Consider the following 22129-nt stretch of genomic DNA (forward strand, 5'->3'; position numbering starts at 1 on the left):
GTGCTGGTGGGCTGGATGAATCTTGACCGATGTGAACAGGTTTAAGCTCGGAGCGATGCATGGTCTTAAGGGGGCCCTCTTCCCCATATGGCCTGATCTCATAGTGTGTGCCAATTCCATCCAGACACAATTTTATGCTTGGTGTAGGCTTGGTAGGATCTGAGGGAGCAACTGGGGTCATTTATGCTCCTTTTCAGGGGGTAAGGTCCTAAGCAAGTCATAAATTGTCCTGTTGAAACGTTCACATTCACATGCACAATCTCGTATTCACTCTGTTGGATATCTGAAGCCAGTTTGTCTACTATCCTCAAATTATGGCCGGAGTCTTAAGACAGAGTACAGGCCTTTAGGGGCAGGATTGTATTCGAGACAGCCCTTTATTTCTTATGCGAGTTTTATTTTGAGACATGCGTTTCTTGGAGCGACATACTGGTAGGCCTTCAAAAGCATGACATTTTCGGTTTAGTTTGATATTTAATTTACTTTTGGACTGTTTGATTATATTCTTAAATGTTGGGACTGATGGGCACTGAAATCTAGGGAGGTATTTGATGATCACTTATGTTCCATGTAGTTGAAAGAGTGTCGGGATTTCAAACAAACCATCCGCTTTCATGCGTTCATTGAACGTCCGCGGTGCTGTAATGGAAACCTTATTGCATAGCCAAGTAGCCTATTGAGTTATTTTTAAATTATGCATGATTTACGTTTTATTAATTTCGTAGGCTGGAATGCCTCGAGTCGCGGCAACAATTGTGTTTAAATGTAGTAGCGTGTTTCAGCCTCTGGCAAGCTCTGGCAAGGCAGCAGCGACTTAGCTTGAGAACGACATGTTGGAGACCCAGCTGGAAAGTCAGTGGCCGAATGCACGCAAGAGCTGTATACATAAGAAACACCCAGAGTTTGGGGGTGCCAAAACGCGTAATTCCCTCTATCGCGCGTAAATGACACAGGGGAGAATTCTGGCAGGGTGAAATATGCGTAGTTACGCGTTTTTTTACTTTACGCACGCACTTGGGTTAATTCCTTAGTGTTTTGTTGTGCCTATACAGTGTTGGGAGTACGCGTTATAAAAGTGGCATAATGTAGGCCTAATGGGCCTAATTTGCTGTAACATGGTAGGCTAATGTAAGGCATTACAAAAAAATTGGTAAATATTTTACTCGGGAGTCGGGACAAACTTCAGTAACGCACGTTAATGTATTTAGTATTTAGTATTTATACAGTAGTGTATGTAGTATTTAGTTTTGTTAGTTTTCTTATCTTTCTTATCTTCTACTGTCTTTATTGTACAGTGGAGTTTATACTTATACTTATGTTTACCATTTCTGCTGTAAGTGCATGTTGTGTGTGATGTCTGTATGCCGAGACCCTTGAATTTCCCCTTGGGGATCAATAAAGTATCTATCTATCTATCTATCTATCTATCTATCTAATGCATTTTAACCCGAAATTAAGTGGTATTTTGTTGTTATAAGCATATACAAATTCGCTAACAATGTCGCGAGATCAACAGAGGAGAAAAATCCGTGTAAATTGTAGAATGTTATCTCCTGTCAGGCCTAGGCTAAGCTACTTTCAAGATGATTGTGGCTGCAAGTCGGACTCTACATTTGCGACATGGACATAAAGGCCTGCTTGAGCATACAGTATGAAGGCAGAACATTCATTCATATCACAGAGGGTAGGCCTCTGACTCTGGCTGGACTGGGTGGAATGCCGCCTAGATTAAAAAAGTTAAAGGAGGGTGGTGGAAGAATAATTAAAAAAAAAAAATAACTCTCAATTACTGTAACTGTGTGTCACCCTGGCGTTCGTTAGGACCGTACCACTGGAGGAGGGACTGCTCATAAACTCCCCTTAATTGTTGTAAATATAGACTAGATATAGTTGCGACTTCCGAACAGTTTTTGTGAGTGCTACTTTGTTAATATTTGGGGAAACTGCGAGTAAGGGGCTGCGACTGTTCTACATGTAGGCTGCCGCGAGGGCGCAGCAAATGAACTTCAGAAACAATATATTTAAGCTCACGACATTCAGACTGGCACAAAAAGTTCCGGTGTGATATTGACCTAAAGTGCGTATGTCTCATACCCCCATCTCGGCTTGTCCCCTGCACTCCAAAATCTGGCGCTAGTTAGCCGATGCTACCAACAGGTTTTTCAATGGTGGTGCTTCGGCATCGGGCTAGCCATGCAAATAAATCACTGTTTTACACCATTTACGAGGCTCAATGTATCTCCACACTTCATTGGTAGACTTCCGAGGGCCCTGACATTTAAAACGAGACATGAACATAGTATGATATGCGTGCAAATGTGTCTGTCTGTTTCAGTTGGAACGCCAGTGCCAAGATCTGTACAGTGACCGGCAGGTGAGTCGTGTACAGAGTGTAAAACTCAAGATTACTAATGAGGAGCTTCTGCGAGAACTTAATCACACCACACATGAGCTCACAATGGCCCAGGAGCAGTTGACAATCCTACAGGAGCAAGCCTCCAGACTGCAGCAGGAAAGAGAGATGTAAGGCATTGGTCATTCCTCTCTTTTCCTCACATGTTTTTTGTTCCTCTTGAATCATGATGTTTGTCATGTTCATGTTCATTTCACCTAAGCCTACATAAATATGTCACAGGGAAATGTATCGTGTCACAGAGGGACTTCACAGAGAGAAGCAGAGCCTTATGAAACAGCTTGATCTTCTAAGGTAAACTTCATCTTTCCATTTTCATGACAATCTTCTTAAATTAAAAGGTTTGGCCAAGATGGCAAATACGTATACAGTATGTTTGAAGCATTTGAACATTACTGTCAACACCAATTGCTGTTATGTTATAAACTGTATTGAGGCAAATTGACCTCTGCAGATCTACAGTACCCTCCAGAATTATTGGCACCTTTGGTAAAGTTGACTAAAAACAGGTATAAATAATCTTTTAGTGTCTTTTATTGTAATCAAACAATGATTGTTGAGTGCCAATAATGCGGAACCTTTTTCTCACAATGAATTTGTTTCCCTTCAAAGCAAATTGTTGTTGGTTGTACGGTTGTTTGATATTGTTGGGGTCCCTGCAATAGAAATGGTACTGAGAGTAGTTTTGAGAAGATGCCGGGACCCAGCAGGCCCATGACATTCTCTATTCCTGTATTGATTAGCAATAGAACGAGTCAATAGCATCAACCTTACAGATTAAACCAGTCAAATCTCCTACCTGTACCACAACAACCACAAAATTCCCCCGCAGCTCATATTACCTCAACACTTAGAGTAAAACTAGCACTTCTGAATATAAGATCTCTTTCAAACAAATAATTTTTAGTCAATGATTTTATCTGCACACACAACCTTGCAGAACAAATAAAAGGGGAGGGGGGATAGCCACAATATAAAAAAAAATCCAGTGGTATAGCCTGGGTTTTCCCATGCTGCCTTACGCGCCCGATTTTATTCACGCTGCTAGGCAGCCTGGATACCATGGAGCAAATTTTCGCCTCAGTTAGGGGACCAATCACAGAACGGATGGAGGGCAGCAAGACGATGACGACACACCGAAGCCGTTATGAGCTACGTACAGACGCATTTGATAGACATTAGCGTCCAATAAAAGGTCTTTGTTTGTTGTTTTTTAATGTTTTAATTATTACTTTTTCAACACTTTTAAATTATTGTCCTTTTATGCTTTTATGTACTATCACCTTGTGCGTTTTATGTTTTCTTATTATTATTATTTTATTATTATTCTTTACTTTTTAAACGATTCTTTGATTATTGCTCTTCTATGCTTTTATCAGCTATTCCGGTTTGCTTTTGTTTATGTAAAGCACATTGAATGACCTCTGTGTATGAAATGCACTATATAAATAAAGTTGACTTGACTTGACTTGACATGGTTGGATTTCCCCTCATTGTTTTCATTGTGACATAAATAAATCACCAAAATATAAATTTTTACCTGTTTTTACCAAACGTGCCAATAATTCTGGAGGGTACTGTATGAACTCCAGCAGATCATGTTAGCAATTAGTTAACAGGCTAACTACTAAGATAAACTGATGGTCTTGCTACTGTCTTGTTATTTGAGCCTGAGACAGTGATACTGAGTCATTTTGCCACTGGCCTTTGCTTCACAAAGTTTTGGCAGTTTTCTGTTTTTCTCCCTAGAGAGATGAATAAACATTTAAGAGACGAGCGAGATATCACTTCTCTGGTAAGTATCATGGACATGTCACATTCCTTTATTAAAAAAAAAAAAACATTTGTTACTCAGAGCATATTAAACTCACTGAACTCCTAATAAACTATAAAAACCATGTTTCACAGAAATCTAAGCCTTCTGTTAAGAAGTCCTCTCGAAAAATAAGCAGAATTCCATCACTGAAGCGTGCAGGCAAGAATCATTCTTTTAAGAGGTAATGACCATGATCATCGCCTGACTGTAAAAGTGTGCACCCTTTGAAATAGTACTTTTTTAGGCACCTTTTGAATTTACCACAGCTCTCAATCTTTTTTAATAAAGTCTATCGGTGTGACACATCTTCACTTGACCTCCTACTCTGTCTTTTAAAATAATCCAAAGTGTAAGGGCATGCAGAACACTCTTTAAGCCACTTTATTATATGGCTTTTCACAAGTAGAACGCTCCATTGACTTGAATGGGATTTCCCAAAGTTCTACCGGACATTATTTTCGCCTAAGGACCTCTAAATAATGACTGCTGTCAATGGCAACGGATTTTCATTCAAAAGTGAAGGCAGACGGTTGATCAGAAGAACATTTGATTCAAGTTCAGCGTGTGTTGTGAACTATTTGTTTCTCAGCAAAAGCCACAACGAAACAGTTAACAAATAAATAAAGAGACATATCGTGGAGTTTATTTTTTCGTTTTGGCAAGTAGCCGTATAATAAGTGGGATAATGTATAGAACGCCGATCATTATTGGGAAAATAAGTCCCTTCAGGGCGAAGCAAGACCCCCTCCACTAGCGAGTCTGGTTCGCCCTGTTGGGACTTATTTTCCCAATAATGACCGGCGTTCTATACATTATCCCTTACATAGAGCTCTATAAATTGTATCCTGGTTTAGGGTCTGCCTGGGCCATTCCAAGCCATCGATCTTCTTTAATTGAAGCAGTTGCTTTTTTGTGGATATTAAGCTGTTTATACCTATTTTCATCATGTTGGTTGCAGTGTGGGAGCCACAGAAGAGATTGGTGAGAAAATGGAGAATAACGGAAAGGATCTGCAAGGGGGCCCTACTGAAGCACGAATAGGTGAGCGTCCTGATGCAGGGGGAGAGGGTCTAGATGCTCCACCTGGAGGCTGGCCTTTGCGCAGGGTCATTTCCATTGAGGAAGATCACTTACCTCACCTGCTTCAGGGTGAGACCCCACCCCTGCTACATCAGCTCAGTGAGGAAGATGAGGACGAAGTGCAACAGGAGGAGAGGGATGAAGAGGAGGGAAACACAGACTTGGAGTTAAATAGCACTGACCCAGCTATAAAAACACCCCAGCAGTTCCACCATCCAGCCTTGGTACCTATTGATGCACCTGCATTGAAGGGCATGAAGAAGTCCAGATGGGCAGACAAGGCACCCTCAAGCCCCCGTGGTCAGCCAGTTGGGAAGGAGACGTACCAGCAGGTTTAAGGATTTGAAAGCTTTTGTGAGATTGTGGTATAGTTCTCTGGTGTTATGAATGTTTCTCAGTGACCTTGTCTTGCCATAATAATATGAAGTCATAGTTTGAAATGTATTCTTTACTCAATTGACCTTTCATAAAACTCCACCCCAGAACGGTTATTGTTCAATCCTATGTTAGCGAGAAAGCTCTATCAATCTTTGGACAGTCAGCAACATGCCAAAACGGTGTGCCTATGGGATGTGTAATCCAAACAACCGATATCCAGAAAGATTGGAGGGGATGTGTGTTTTTCCCATTTTCCCAAGCTGAAGACTTATAGTAACCTGATAACCTAATTTTACAGAAAATATTATGTTTTGGCAAAGTAAAACAACAAACACATTATCTGAACAGAGGGCGTTCCTGAGAGTGATTACGTTTAAGTTGCAAGCCTATCGTTATCGTTGTGTCCCCCGTGGTTACATACGTCATTACCAATCGTCAGTGATTGAACTCCAATGATTTCTAACTTCAGACAAGCGTCCACCAACCAGGAAATAAACATTTGCCAATGGATCTAGGCCAGACTCTCTGCGAAGTCAGAGAGTCTGGTATCCAGGCTACAATATTATTGTTTGAATGTTTTAAAAACAGTTGGTGAATTTTTTCGTCTTTGCATTAAAAACATAGTTTGATGACATAGTTTGATATAGCCTGATGTATGGGGTGTGTTTCAACTGATACAGGGGAAAAATGCCTCTGCACACAATTGCACAACAGCCAAAACATCCTTCTCGACAAATGCCTTAATGGCTGTTTTCTGTTTGTTTATTGTGCTGTCAATATTTTATACAACAGACGTGATCTATACATTTAGCTTCTCTAGTGACAGCCTTTTTGTTGTAAACAAAATCAACTGAAGCGCACTCAGGTGATGTGAATGACTAGGCACTGTTGCTTATCTGTCCATCATTGTATAAAGCCTGTCCAGATAATTTGATTGGTGCTCCCAGTTTTCATACAGGCATAGAGGTTTGTCAATGGAAAAAGTCCAGACCGAATTTCCCAACCTCAAATTTTGTTAGATAGTTATAGTTAATTCAGTTTTACAGTTTTTTGTTGCAGCATACACTCTGCAAACTAAAAGCTTCAGTTTTCCAGTCGGCAAATTCATTACTGTCTATGGTTACTTCTTAGGTAGTTCTGTAATATTTGACAGACATAGTAACAGTAACTACAGTAAGGGGGAAGGGACATTGCGAAAGGTCGGTAAATTATTTTATCTATCCTCAGGAGCAAATGGAGAGTGCTCTACTAGTCCCGGATCGGCTTTTTAAAGTCATCTTGGTGGGTAATTCTAGTGTGGGGAAGACTGCCCTTCTGCGTCGATTCTGTGAGGACCGCTTCCATAGAGCCACCTCAGCCACTGTAGGTGAGTATCCGCTTGCATGTCTAATGAGCCAAACTTCATATTGAGGGTTTTGAAGGTAAGGCCATGTATGATCATGTGAATTCAGATTTTATTATTTCATGGTGAAAGTGGAAAGGAATCCCACCTCATCCTTCCTGTACCCTATAATAGGCTACTGAGATCAGGGCCCATATTCACAATGAATTTTAAGGCTAAAAGTAACTCCTGGCAAATTTAGGAGAAACTCCTAAAAATAATGGGCGTGTCCCTCATAACTTTAGAACTCCTAATTTTTTTGACTAAGAGTAATTCACGAAGCATTTTAGCCCTAAAAGTAGCACCTAAGTCTAGGACAGCTTAAAAGAAGTCAAGAGGACTCCTAACTCACTAAGACCTATTCACAATCCGCTGTTTGTGGCATTTCACGTCGCGATGTTTTGAAATGCGTATGCATTTGGCATAACTAAGGGATGCAATAACGCCACCAACAACAACCAAAACTACTCATTGTCAACATGTAAATTAAATGTAACGTTTCATTGTGAATCAAATTAAAATGTTCTCCTCTTTGCAAACGTAGACATAGGCATATGGTGACAGATTAATTTAATAATGTTGCAAAGATACTGCATCAATGTTTCATTAGGCTACTACTGTAGGTTATTTGTTTTGCCTTACTCTATATTCATTTAGGCTATTTATTTAGTTATTCATCATCTTCCATCCTTCGCACTACTTGTGTAGCGCACACATTCTCAGAACTGTCACCTGTCACTCATCATCATAGGAGAGGTGTTTGGAATCATTCCCGCATTATAATCATCAGCCAATCAAGGTGGTCACTTCAGTCAAGCTTGTGCATGAGTAATGACGTCATCCATAGCAACGAAGACTCACTCTTAGTTTAGGAGTTGTCATTTTTCCTTACTAAGAGCAGGTCTGAAATGCTTTGTGAATAACTTTTAAGAGAAAACTCCTATCTAAAATCTTTTAGTGTGATTTACGAGCACTCCTAGTGGTAAGATAAAATGCTTTGTGAATACAGTCCCAGGTGTGTAGTGTTAAAAATAGGTGGGTAAACTAGTGAATAGGGCTAATAATAATAATAATAATAATAATAATAATAATAATACATTTTATTTGTAGAGTGCTTTATCGTGTACTCAAAGCACTGAACATTGTAGGGTAAAAATGGGAGACAAGTAGGATTGTAAGTAAAAGCTAAGAAAGTAGAATAAAATAAAACATAAAAATTAGGAGGCACACAAAAAGTGTACAGGCAGTCGCAAGTCTGGATAGAAACAGACAAATGCCAGTACAATTAAAATGAGAGTAGAGAGCAATTTAAAAAGACAATAAAAGAAGGTCTATGTAGGTTATAGGTTAAAAGCTATCCTAAACAGATGGGTTTTGAGGAGAGACTTGAAGCAGTCGACACTGGCAGCAGATCTGATCTGCTGAGGCAGAGCATTCCACAGGCGGGGGGCCGCTGAGGAAAATGCTTGGTCACCCATGGAGCGGAGTCGGGTTAGGGGGATAATGAGGAGGCCATGATCAGAGGAACACAGGGCGCGTGTAGGACAGTAGGGGTGCAGGAGTTCAGACAGGTGTGTGAGGGCAGAGCCATGTAGGGCCTTAAAGGTAAGGAGGAAGTCAATCCTTAGTGGGACAGGAAGCAAGTGGAGGTCTTGCAACACAGGGATGTTGATGATGTGTCTGGAAGGGGTAGATGTAAGCAACCGCGCAGCTGAATTTTGGACATGTTGAAGCCTGTTGAGTAAGTGAGAGGGGAGACCACTGAAGAGGGCATTGCAGTAGTCCAGGCGGGAGGAGATGAGGGCATGTATTACACACTCAGTGTCAGAGCTGGAGGGGAGTGGGCACATCCATGCTATGTTTCTGAGATGGAAGAATGATGATTGCCGGGTTTTGTTGATGTGAGATTCAAATGAGAGGGTGGAGTCGAGGAGGACACCTATGCTTTTGACATGGGTGGAGGCTTTGACTGTGGTGCCGTCGATGGTAAGGCTGAAGTTATTGAGGTTTTTGGTATGACATTTTGAACCAATGAGAATGATGTCAGTTTTGAGTTGAGTTGGAGAAAGCTAGTGTGCATCCAGCTTTTGATGTGTAGGAGGCAGGAGTTGAGGGTTGTCAGTGCTGTGGAGGAGCCTGGTTTGGTGTGAATGTAGATCTGGGTGTCGTCAGCGTAAAGGTGGTAACTGAGTCCATGGGATTGGATAATATATCCAAGGGGGAGCATATAGATGGAGAAAAGGAGAGGGCCCAGGACTGATCCTTGGGGGGGACCCCTTGGAGGAGTCGATGGAGTAGACTGGACACCACTATTGGTGGTAAACTGTAGACGGTTAGTGAGGTAGGACTTGAACCAGGTCAGGGCAGAGCTGGTGATTCCAGCAAAGCTTTCAAGCCGTTGCAGAAGGATAGTGTGGTTGACAGTATCGAAGGCCGCACTGAGGTCAAGCAGGATTAAGAGGTGTCCAGAGTTAGCAGCTCGCAGGAGGTCGTTGGTCACTCTGACTAGAGCAGTTTCAGTGCTGTGTTGTTTCCTGAACCCAGATTAGAATGGGTCGAGTAGCATGTTGGAGGCAAGATGGCTCTGGAGTTGGGTGTAGACAACACGCTCAAGCACTTTAGAGATAAAGGGGAGGTTAGTGATGGGCCTGTAGTTGGTCAGGACATCAGGGTCAAGGCCAGGTTTTTTGAGAACGGGTGTGAAGGATCCAGTTTTCAGATTTGGCTTTAGTACTGTATTGTCGTTCATTCATATTAATATTCATCCTGCTCTGTGTGTAACCTCATGCCAGCGATAGCTGCGTCCTCCTCCAAGATATTAAGGTTAACAATCAGCTGAATATTTATACCGGGTTATACCTAGTATTTTCATGTTTACAGTGTCTTTCTTTACAATAAACTAGCTTAACTAAACCATTTTCAATGGGCATATCCTGTCATGTTACTGTTCAAATGACAAGCAAGAGAAGGCTAAACTGTTTTAATCATATTGTTTAAAAACAAAACAATAATAAATGTGGCAACTGATTTTCAATGCATGCTGGGAACTAACTAAAGTTAAATTACGAAATGTTGCAACCTCAACATGAAAGACGCTTCCAGCTCCGGTGCTTTATTAAATCCGTGGTCGAACCAGACGGAGAGTTAAAAGTATAATGCTAGCCTATCTTTGGTTGAACCTAAAAGTTTATTGTTGCCAGGCAACCCCCACAACAAGTCACTCTCTCTCTCTTTCTATCTCTCTCTCTCTCTCTCTTTCACTCTCTCTTTCACACACACACACACACACACACACACACAGGTATATTCAAAATCAAGTTCAAATGCAAAATCAGCTCGGTATGACACAATGACTAGGGGTGTCACGATTCTCCAAATCCTCAATTTGATGCAATTTTCGATTATAAAGTCACGATTCGATTCGATTTTCGATCTTTTTTTCAACTTTACTATTAATGCATTACTTATATGTTATTTACTCTTTTTGGCCTTTTCTGTTTCGGGGGGGGGGGCTTTTATTTTGAAACCGCTTTTTATTTTGAAACCTTTCCAACCGCGAGGTTGTAATGTAAACAGAACCAACATTAGGCTAAAACAGTGAAATGAAACAACACAGAATTATAATTTGATCGTTTCAGCACACTTCGAAGAGACCCAAGGTTAGTGTTCATGGATACTTATCAATGTGCATTTTAAGCCTTAAAGTAACTTTGGACTGTAACTAGATCATCTTTTCACTTGCTAAGTTGAGTAGGGTAAGTTAGTTTTAATTGACATGAATGAACGAGTACTTCCACACCGGTGATTTCAAAGTAGCAAGAGGGGCTTTGATTTCGGTAGGTTGATGTGTATATTATAACTGGCTGCAGCCTAAAATTAGAGGAGTGTTGATGCTGCAGTTCAGCACGTGCGTTTGTGCGTCTTGGCATACAGTACATGCTGGATGTGACATTGGGGGTGTGGCTTTGGTTCATCAACTTGTAACAGGGTGAACGGCACTTCTGCATTCGCTTCGCGGCCCTCTATCGGCTATAACCGCACTATATGTAAGTTTGCCATATCGGGTAGCGGATCTGTAGTTCGATGGAATAAGACATAAGAAACTACAAATTTGACTTGCATCTGATGTCGCAATACATCGTATTTTCATAAATCGTGCAACATATTCTACCTTGTCTATGGACATCGTTAATTGCAAAGCCGGTGCTGGATAAACAAATAGCGTGCGTGCTCCAGAGGGAAAGTTCTTTGGTGTTGCTTAACAATGACAGATCTACTCCAGTGATTATACAAAAATGTTCCCTGACAGTTGCACAAAACTATACCTTTAGAGAACGTTCTGGGAACGTCAGTTAAAGAATAAAAAAATCTATCCTTAATATAACCATCAGGGAACGTTCCCAAAAGGTTCCCTGACAGTTGCACAAAAACAGCTGTAAGGAGGCGTTCCGGAAACATTCTCTGAAGGCTACGCAACACAATATCTTTAGAGGACGTTCCCAGAGAAAGGGCTGGACTCACCAACACTCAGCTAGGTCTCCACTCTACAGAGGAGATCAAGGTTATGGGTGGTAAAAAAAGTATTTCAGAACAAATGTGTTATTAGCTAGGGGTCTAGCATTGATGTGGCATTATCAGCAGCTCGATGGATGTCGTCCAAGGAGCGTCCAGGGTCAAAGGCAGGGTCTCTCTGTGTTGTTGGCTGTTGCAATGGATGAGCACCGTGCGAGGCAAGCCATAGTGCAGTTGACCTGGTAAGCCCTGCTGGAAAGCGGACAGAGCCTTGGTGCACATAGGTGCAGTATCCCCACTGCTGGCAGTGATGGAGAGGCTCATTGCTAAGAATGGCACAGGTGGAGAATAATTTCAGGAGTTCAGCTGTAGTGTAGCGAAAAGCCAACATTTATGAGCAAATCACCTACACAAAAAAAACAGAGCAGATAGAACGCAGAGGCATACTCCAGTGCGTCTATAGCTGTGCTTCATATGTGCCTCTCGCCTAATAACTGCCATTACCAATTTGCAAATGATGGTGAATAACTACTAATTGTGAGATGTATTTCGTAATATCTTTATTCTAATTATGTTTCCCATTGTAATTGTGTTATTTGTAATGTTTTGCATGGATGTGTGCTGGTGTGTGTTCCTGTGGATGAGGGAAGCGTTGTGCACCCGCCCATATCACTGTTGATAATGCACTCTTGAAATAACATAGCAATAACTTACTAAGGATTTCTGACCAGGTTTCTCTTGGTCAGTGGCATAATGATTTTTAGAGGGTGTAAGATAGCAATTTTGGATCGTGCGCCAGAACACACCTTCTGCCACACCCCTGGGGGCAAAGCTTAATAAAAGTAGGTTATAAAGTAAATAAAGTAGGTTTTGCAGGACCCCTTATGTCGGTAATTGCCACACCCCTGGGCGCAAGGTTTAGTAACAGTGGAGTGCATGGTTCACTGACTGGGTGTACGATATTGCACCACATTGCGCCGGGTGTGCGATAGGGCCCAAAGAGTTTAAAGGCTCAGGAAACTGACATTTCTGTATTATAACCACTTTATTCTAATATTTTGAATTTTAATATTTATTGTAACATTTGGGGCTGTATTTTGCCCCCTGGCGCATGGCGTAAAACTCGTTTTCCACCCAGTGCAAAGTTTATTCCTTATTTTGCACGTTTATTTTTTTAAACAATGCACCCAGGGGTGTGGCAATCAACAACTTAGGGAGTGCCTTGGCGCATTGTCTAAAATTCGTTATTGTACACCTGGTCAGAAGTCTATGACGAGTTGTTTATATTATTTTAAGAGCGCATCGAGTGCACAACGCACCATCCTTCTATCATCCATGAACGCACACCAGCGCACGTCCATGCAAAACATTACAAATTGCACGATTACAATGAGAAACATAATTAGAATAAAGATATTACGAAATACATCTCATGATGAGTAGTTATTCACCATCATAAATTGGTAATGACGGTTAAAAGTGATTAGGGGAGAGGCGAGAGACACGTATGGAGCACAGCTGAAGACGCACTGTCACAAGATATAAGCAACTCCTCTGCAGGATGAATGCTGTTTTATTCAGTCATTTGAGCAATATTAGGGTAAGTGTTGCTTTTTCCAGCCTATGTTTTCGATGGTAACCCATTGACAGTCAATAGTGAAAGTAACTGCATATAACTGTCTTGTCGTTGACTGACACCATGGTAAAGTTAGTTTCACTTTGCCAATGAGTTCAAATAATAGAGGAGTGCAAATACGTGAAGGCTATGCTAGGTTAGTAAAGCTAGATTAGTAAAGCATGGTTTAGTGAAATGGGTATTCCATACGGTCTCGCAAGCAGCCTCCTTCAAATTTGCCGTTGAATGTCAAAATACCAATGCATTTATTTGACATCGTGCTTTGCGCCGTTAAAGGGAATGACCGATGTCATTCTCATTGGTTTAAATGATGTTACGCCCCAAACACACCCATGACTGATTAAAAAACCTAGGAACACCTTGTTGCGCCATGCGCTCAACGTTTGATAACGAAAACCCTCCCAATGTGGACACATCCTACTAAATTTGAATAAGCTATTGACGAGTGACAATGCACTTTAGACTGTAATGATAGGGCCCTCGGTGTTAATGAGCTGTAAGCCCAAGATTGAAACAAAAGATGGCTTGAAATATTTCACTTTACTGTATATCTAATGACTCTAGAATATATGAAAGAATCACTTTTTGAAAAAAGTTTTCCATAATATTCTATTTATTTTCCATGATATTCTAATTTTTTGAGACCCACCTAGATGTCCCACTGTACAGCCCTGCCCCTAGATCTCCAACAGAAATGGGACACCTACCCCTACAATGCACAAATGGAGGGATAGGGTGAAGTGGAAGGATGGGTATTATTGAGATGGAAAACAAAGTTGAAAACCGCACTCTCAAGCGTTAGCTCTTGATGTCTTTATTAGACATACGTGTTTCGGCCCTAGGCCATCATCATGTTGGAGTATTGGGATTGGATCTTAACCTTTGTTTCTGTTCTCTCTGAAAAGGGGTGGACTACAGTGTGCGCACTCTTAATCTGGGAGACATGAATGTTGCTTTACAACTATGGGATACTGCTGGACAAGAAAGGTAAGACATTTTTTCACCCTTAATAGTATTGAACAGTGGTCGGCATCAAGCGGTCCACGAGCCAACACTGGCCCACCAGCAACACACTAACACATTCTGATCATGTATGAACACCCTCGCAAATAATATATCACTAATAATATGGGCTAAGCATAGAAAGTGTAATGGTTTTGCTTGTCTTTGCAGAATCCAATGCTTTTTTTATTACATGTGATTTGAATGTTTTGAATATCAGAAAACGCACTACTTGTATAGGTAACTGATCTGGAGATCTTTATCAAACAGGAAGAAGACTATAGGCTATACTATTTAGCTAATTATAGGCTATACTATTTTAACTAGTATTAACTTTTGAGCATGTTATATTTAAATCTGACTAATAGTGCTCAATGCAGTGGATTATCCCTTCTCTATTCTAAATGTTTTTGGACAGTTGCATGAATCCACTTCTTTGTATCAAATATTGTTACCTTTTAACTTACCAACATCTGTACAGATCTAGTGGTTTCAGTGTCTCTTGCACATACTTACACAGTGATTAAATGGGCACTCAAACCGGTACCACCTACTGTACTGTACTTTTATGTTTTATGACACAAACGCAGAAACTTTTGTTTTCTTTTTCAATTGATCCGCAGTTCCATAATCAATTGTGCCCAGCCTGAGAAACACTAGCCTATTCCACTCAGAGGTAGCTACCAGGCTACCATAGCGTCGCTGTCTGATAAAAACCACGTATCTCCACTTTTTACTATAAATAGAATGTTCACCTTCTCCTCCATCTACAGTTAGCTTTGGGTATCTAAATGACCAATGAAAATATGATTAATCACGTCATCTGTTTAACATGTATCTTCATTGGATATCAGAGCTGTCTATCAAATCCGCATATCTCCTCTCTGGAATATAGCATATTCATAACTATGTTTTAAAAATATTTTTTGAAAAGCATTTGTTGATTAAATTGGGGCACGACTCCAGAGAAGCCATTATATCGATAAACACCCAAAATAAATACAAAAAGAAGTCAATAAATAACTTTCGTGCCACACAAATTGAAAATCAAATTTGGTCATGTGCCAGTTTGTTCCATTTTTGACATATGTATGATACTGTAGAGTCCTTCAACAGATATATTTTAAGAAGGTTTACATTTTAGCCTGCTTACCCTGATTGGTTAACTGATACATAGCATTATTTGTCAAACTCATAGCAATGTCGGACTGTTGTGAGATAATGGCGCAGGGGTAAGTCCACATGGACCCTCTGACTAACAAAAAAGAAAAACTTTACCACGGTGCCCTTATGCAATCTAACAGATACCGCAGTATCACTAAGCAGTTTTTCCGAAGAGTTGATGGAGTAGTGGTCATCTATGACATCACGGTGGAGGAGTCATTCCACGCTGTGCGACCGTGGCTTTGCAACATACAGGAAGCAGTGGGTGATGACATCCCCATTATGGTCCTTGGCAACAAGATGGACATGGAGAGTGAAAGAGAAGTATCACTGAAGGAGGGCCACAGACTGGCAGAGGTGTGGCTGACACTAGCATGTGTCATGCACAAAACTATGCATGCATTGAAATGGGTTGCTGTTGTTAATAATTGAATGAGGTATTTGAACTTATTATATTATATGTATCTCTGTCAGGAATCTCATCTGATATTCTACGAAGTCAGTGCATACACAGGATACAATATTATGGAGTCATTGATTCATCTGGCCAGGTAAGTTGACCAAGGATCTAGCAAGGAGCAAAACAAGATTGTATGCAGTTTATTTATTGTTAGCTGAATATGATATTGTCTGTTTAATACAGGAATTCATTTATATGTTTTCATAATGTTCAGAATCTGGCTCGGCTTGTTTGCATATATGCCTTCATGTCCAATCACATAGTTACATCTAAAGCTTGATTCCGATACTTGCTTTTCAGAGTGCTAAGGGAGACTGAGGACCATGAGAAAGAGATAACGGTTCAGCTGTCAACACCCCACGTAAAGAAAAAATCTTGCTGCAAGTAATTGTTAACTGTGTAACCCTGGAAATAATTCAGTGATGAATAACAACAAAAATGACTGCCATGAGCTGGGTTTTCCATGAGTTAATACTCTGCGTTGACATGCATCAGAGCAGTGCCCCTACTAAAACAGAAGTGTGCAGTTAAAAGCGGAAGCACTCAGGCGGACCGCTGTGATCTGCAGGTTCACACTAGCTAGTCTGTTTCAAAGTAGAGTACGAGAACGCTAGGGAGGCCTCTAACCTCATCATAGAACCTGACTCGCAAGGAAGCATTCTATCAAGGAAGCATGCTCACTTTGAGAAATAGCCCATCTTTTGGTTTGTTGCTACGGCTATGATTATATTTCCACTTTGACTTTGGCTCAGCTGTTGGACATCATATTAACTACGTAATTAGAAAAAAAAACTACTGTGTGAGTAATAGCCGGTTTGTTTATGTGAATGATTTAAATGCTCTACCCAGTAATTATATGAGGCATGTGTTCATTGGATCCCTAGTTATAATTGTTATTAGGGGACCAAGTAGCGCTGCTGCTGGAACCCTATTGTTTTTGTTCCCATTATTTTTATTTTTATCGGCCTAAAAGTGTTCGTGTTCTTTATCTGTCAGCAGTGCTCGCAAAACTTGCGTCTTTGAGCATTACGATGCTTTCACCCTTCGATAAATACCTAGTTTTCATTCTAGATGAGCAAACTTTTTGCCACACTTTTCACTATGTTTGCAAAGTGTCAGAGCATCAAAGCAAGCTACCAAAATTCCTTTCATGGAATACAGAATTTAATATTCCGAAGAGGCATTTTCCGACTAATGTGAACACCACAATATCCCGGTTAAAAGAGGCATGCTAGGGGTGTTATTCCATCTTGTAGTATTCAGAATATGAGTTTAATCAGGTTATGGCAGCTGGAATAAGGTGTTTACATGACTCGTGCGCAATTGGAATATTGTCAGTATTCCGAATAAAAACGGAATGTCATAAAGTGGGCGGCGGCCATGTTGGGAGTATGCAGAAGAGAACGTAATGTAAACCCTGTTAGAAATTTAGTTTCTGGTTTAGAATAACTTCTGTATTAATATTTTTTTTCTTTGATCATCTTTGATATTTGGCTTACACAGTTGCCATAATAATCCAGACAAAATAAAGAAATGCAGTAATACAGATTATTCATTATCAAGAAGAGCAAACTTTTAAACTGACTTGAGGAGCGGAGATGTCGTTGGCAAAATCGAACCGGGAACCCTTTACAGACATTTCCATTCACACCGGTAGGCTATCAAAAGCAGAAGATTTTCGATTTGGTTTTGGATTTAATTCAATTTTGGACTATTTGATTATATTGCCAAATGTTGGGACTGATGGGCACTGAATCTGGGGGGTATTTGATGGTTCTTATTATGACCGCCGCGCAGCGAAGCATATAGGTTCAGTCAGATTTTTCTTTTTTTTTTCTTTCGCATGTCCAAATTTCCGTCAAGGATTCCCGGGACACTGAAAGACCGGGGTAGACGAAACTTGGTGGGCATGTAACCCCATATGGATAGCATGGAACCATCGTTTTTCTTTTTGATCTGTAGCCCCCCCGCTGGACTGCACCCCCCGAAAGGAGGGTAGGGCAGACACAGTTTTCTGTGAATATCTCGAGAACCGTAAGGTTTAGGAGGACCATGTTTTTTTGTATGTTTGCCTCAAGGGGTCATGTTAACCCATTCCATGTGCACACATGTGCATAAACAGATATACACGCACACACATACATTCACAGTAATCATAGGTATGACACATACTCACACAGTAGACATATGTACGCATGCATGCACATGCACAAACACACATACGCAGGCAAACACACAAGCACGCACACACACACACACACCCACACATAAACATGTACACGCACACATGCACACAATTCAAGAATTTCTCAGAATTATGAACAGGCAAGATGGGGGTGGGGTTGTATACAATGAATTTTACATGTGAAATCTATGAACTAATCATGTTTTGGTACTTGTTGTCTAGCAGATACCAGTGAGAATTGAGTGTGGATAATGCATAAGACAGTTAGAATCATATAGGCCTTTCAGCGTGATTTATTTTTGTGGAAAAAATGTGCTGGACTGGGCGGCGGTCATATTTTGTACCGCTCTGCGGTACATCTAGTTAAATTTCATGTAGTTGAATGTGTTGGGATTTCCACCCGCTTTTTATTGTGAAACAAGACAGCCACTTTCATTCACGTGCCCTGTGCTCTAATGGAAACCTTGCACAGCCAAGTAGCCTAAATTGAGTTATTTTTTAATTATGCATGATTTACTTTTTACTAAATTCGTAGGCTGGAATGCCTCGTGGCAACAATTGTGTTTAAATGTAGTACTGTCCGAGACTATCCGAGACATTCGTGGCTTGTAGCCAACAATTGATTAAACCAAAATTTAGATGGGCAGAATCGAATAAATGGTTTGTTAGTGTTGAGCTGTCGTGTTCTCATGCAGCTGGTTGCCTATCCTAGTTACATTAACTGCACCCCCTGTCTGAAAGGCTCATGATTATTCACAAACTTGTCATTACTTCGAAACTCATCACATATAAGTACTAGTGCTGTCAAACGATTAAAATTTTTAATCACGATTAATCGCTGAATTCCTATAGTTAATCACGATTAATCACATATTTTATCATATGATTAAAATTCTATTATTTTGCATTTCTGAACTTTCCAGGAGTCCATATTAACAATAAAGTAATTTTTGTGTATCTTGATTGGGATTCAAATGAAAGCAAAGCAAGTTACTTTATTAACTGAACTTTAAGACGTAGGTCTATTTGATTATTTCAAATCAAATTTCAAAAGATGTGCAGCAGACCTGAGGCAACACAATATATTTTTCAGAAATAGCTGATATAAAATTAAATAAATGCTACCGCAGAAGTGCATGCACAAAATGTAGGCCTACACACATTATAAAGGGCATAACAAACAGAAAATATTATATTCATACTATATTCATTATCTTTGAGTTCAGTTGAAAATAAGGAACTTTTCAACATGAGTGCATTGCCATTTTATAGGCGTACAGTCTATGGTGCACTGTCACTTGCCACACACATCAACGTCGAAGTTTTTAACAGGCAAACACTGGATGAACAATGGATTTTATGGAGCAGTGTCGACCAAATATAACTGAATCGGGATTACACGGCGCAAAGTGTGATGCTGGTGTGCGGAGTTGTATTGAAAAGAATGGAATCTAATGTAAATGAATGTCGAAAGCAGAGTGCATCGCAAATAGTAGCAGCCAAAGAGGAATGTTGATAACAGAACAAGTGACGGTGAAAAAATCTTTGGTGGCACACAACTAATGCGTCAGCCTAGACTACTACTCTTTGACCAGCTCGTAAGCCCAACCAAGTGTGTGCAGCATGCCTTTAGCCTACTAACGGCGCATCATCATAAAGATACATTTAATCTGCATCACGCCCCATTTCAGCGGAAAATATGTTAACATTATATCATGGGAAAGACAGCTAGTAATCACACGTTGACGTTACATTTAGTTATTAATTCATTCAATCATTTTACTAACACAGCAGTTATGAAGAATTATGTTTATGGTACTTACTCATGTCGAAACGATGTACATTACCAACCTAATTCGTTTGCAATACCCCATGTATTGTACAAATTTAGCATGTAGCTACACTTACAATAATATCCCATGCAAAACGGTTTAGCTTGCTAGCTAACTGTGGAACTTCAGTATAACATAGCCAATTATCTCACCTAGTAGGAAACGGGCTACGTTCATATTACAAGTGATAGAATGAATGTGTGACTTATGTTTAGTTGATGTTATGACATGTAAAGTTAAGCTTGCTGAACTTAATTATAGTCAGCCACGGGCAGTTTGACTGTGCCTATCAATACATTCATGACACTCCTGTTAGAAAACTGGAAAGAGCAAAATATAGGAACATGGTCACATCCCATAAACACACAGATAACTCTTACACCAACCTTATTTTGTGCCTTTTATTCATGTTTGTTTCAAGATTTAGTAAGTTTACTTTACTTTCACCTAAAAGGGGGCGTGTACGTGCAGCACATACAACGTTCCATTCCATTCGTCAGTGCATATTGTTTAGTTTCCGGTCTAGCTAGATCCGGTGTGGTTTTGTAGTTGTTCTAACGTTACTAGTTGTTGCAACAGCATGTGAAAAAACGACAAACTTTGTTACACCAAAAAGAACGTTAATATCGCGATAAAAAAATTGACGCCGTTAAAATGGGTTTACGTTAAAGCCGTTAATAACGCGTTTAACTGACAGCACTAATAAGTACCATATAATATAGTCCCTATCTCCTCAAAACGTAGCACATAACTTCACAACATGGCCAAATAAATGACAGAACTTACAGTGTCTGGTGGTGCTCGATCACATCCATGACGTGCAGAACGATTAACTACAGTGTGCCAAACATGAATTGTGAATCTAATTGCAACATAAACCACAACTCAAAATTATTGTAGAGCTAATTTATCAGCATCGATTAGCATCCTGTGCTAGCCAGTGGCCACAGTGCCACACATGCCACACTTTTAACTTAACTTTGTGTCAACAGATGGCAACTTGCAAACTTTTCTAATGGTAAACTAGCCTACGTCTCTGGCTTACAGCTGGCTTTAAAGCATGTCTCCAGTCTACCTGTGATGTTGACTACTTCCTACTCCAGTAAGAGACAGTTTGAAATGAAAGAGTCTAGCAAGACTGATTTAAAGCTGCAGTTGGCAAGTCTGACAGATAGAGGGGACTTAGCCAAAATTTTGAATGTTTACAACTCTCATGCCCCTCCCCCACTACCACTGAGCATCCTCTCATTGAAAATGTGCTCGTCAGTGCGCACCAGACTGTGATTGACAGATTGTGAGTGATCAGATCTCACACAGCCATGCTCTGATTGGGCCAGAAGAACCGGGAGCTGTGGATTTTGGCAAAACAAATAAAAGGCTCTAGGTGGAGGTAGAAGTGCAGGTTTTTTCTAAAACTGGCTGGTTTATGTTGTTCTGTCGGATCATAGTGTTGGTTTCTGTCAATATGATCAAAATCTTGCCAACTGCAGCTTTAACAGTTACCTTATAAAGACAGGTTTAATTAGTATAGATTGTAGCCATACTGTCCACCAAACGAAGACAGCAACAAGCAGCATAACCAACAAATATGGTTGGGCAAGTTTATTTAAATTATCTTCATCTAAATAATGCTGCCCTGTGCATTAGCCTACCATACACTATGGAGCACAACCAGTAATAATATCCAATACTCCCAAGATGGCGCACATTCGGATATTTGCGTTTATGACATCAAATTTATGACGTTAGTGGCACACCTAATATAGTGTGCATGGAAACGTAGGCCTAGTCATTGTATACAACATTCAAGGCCAGTTTCACAAAGCTATTTTTCATAGTCTTAAAGTATTAGTATTAGACCAGTTTGAATTTTGCCCATATACTAACAAGTCTAATGCTAGTTAGACCGTTTCACAAAAATAAAGACTGACCAAAATAATTAGACACCTTAACCCCAGGCTAACTTAGGTCCTTGATACTACCTTGGTAACAATCAGTAACAATCAGTTACTACCTACAGTACAGTTGACAGTTATAGAATGCTACAGTCACAACGATTCCAGTCTGATTTCAGTTGTAGCCTAGCCTAGCCTAGCCTATGAAAATACCATAGCTGAAGTGCCATTTCAAGACCTATGTGCCCTATTCATCTTGTTTTGCATAAAGACAAGCATGTTCTGCTTGGGTAAAATTGAGTTGAGTTGGTTAGATGTGATTAATCAGGCGGCCATGTTTTTTTATTTTGAAAAGAGTCTTACTTGCCTACTTAG

At 40.3% G+C, this 22129-nt stretch overlaps 1 protein-coding gene across 1 annotated transcript in view; it reads left to right on the forward strand.

Annotated features, from left to right (window-relative positions):
- The window catches only part of cracr2ab (calcium release activated channel regulator 2Ab), a 29233-nt gene extending 11603 nt beyond the window's left edge, over positions 1-17630 (forward strand). Inside the window, exons 7-16 of the mRNA XM_042077942.1 lie at positions 2336-2523; positions 2636-2707; positions 4163-4208; positions 4322-4410; positions 5188-5641; positions 6915-7053; positions 14122-14203; positions 15523-15739; positions 15857-15933; positions 16143-17630. Of these exons, the coding sequence (XP_041933876.1) occupies positions 2336-2523; positions 2636-2707; positions 4163-4208; positions 4322-4410; positions 5188-5641; positions 6915-7053; positions 14122-14203; positions 15523-15739; positions 15857-15933; positions 16143-16230 (1452 nt within the window). The 3' untranslated portion in view covers positions 16231-17630. The remainder of the gene's footprint in view (positions 1-2335; positions 2524-2635; positions 2708-4162; positions 4209-4321; positions 4411-5187; positions 5642-6914; positions 7054-14121; positions 14204-15522; positions 15740-15856; positions 15934-16142) is intronic.
- Positions 17631-22129: the final 4499 nt, after the last annotated feature.

Source organism: Alosa sapidissima, chromosome 22 (genome assembly GCF_018492685.1).
Source record: "Alosa sapidissima isolate fAloSap1 chromosome 22, fAloSap1.pri, whole genome shotgun sequence".
Classification (NCBI taxonomy): Eukaryota; Metazoa; Chordata; class Actinopteri; order Clupeiformes; family Clupeidae; genus Alosa; species Alosa sapidissima.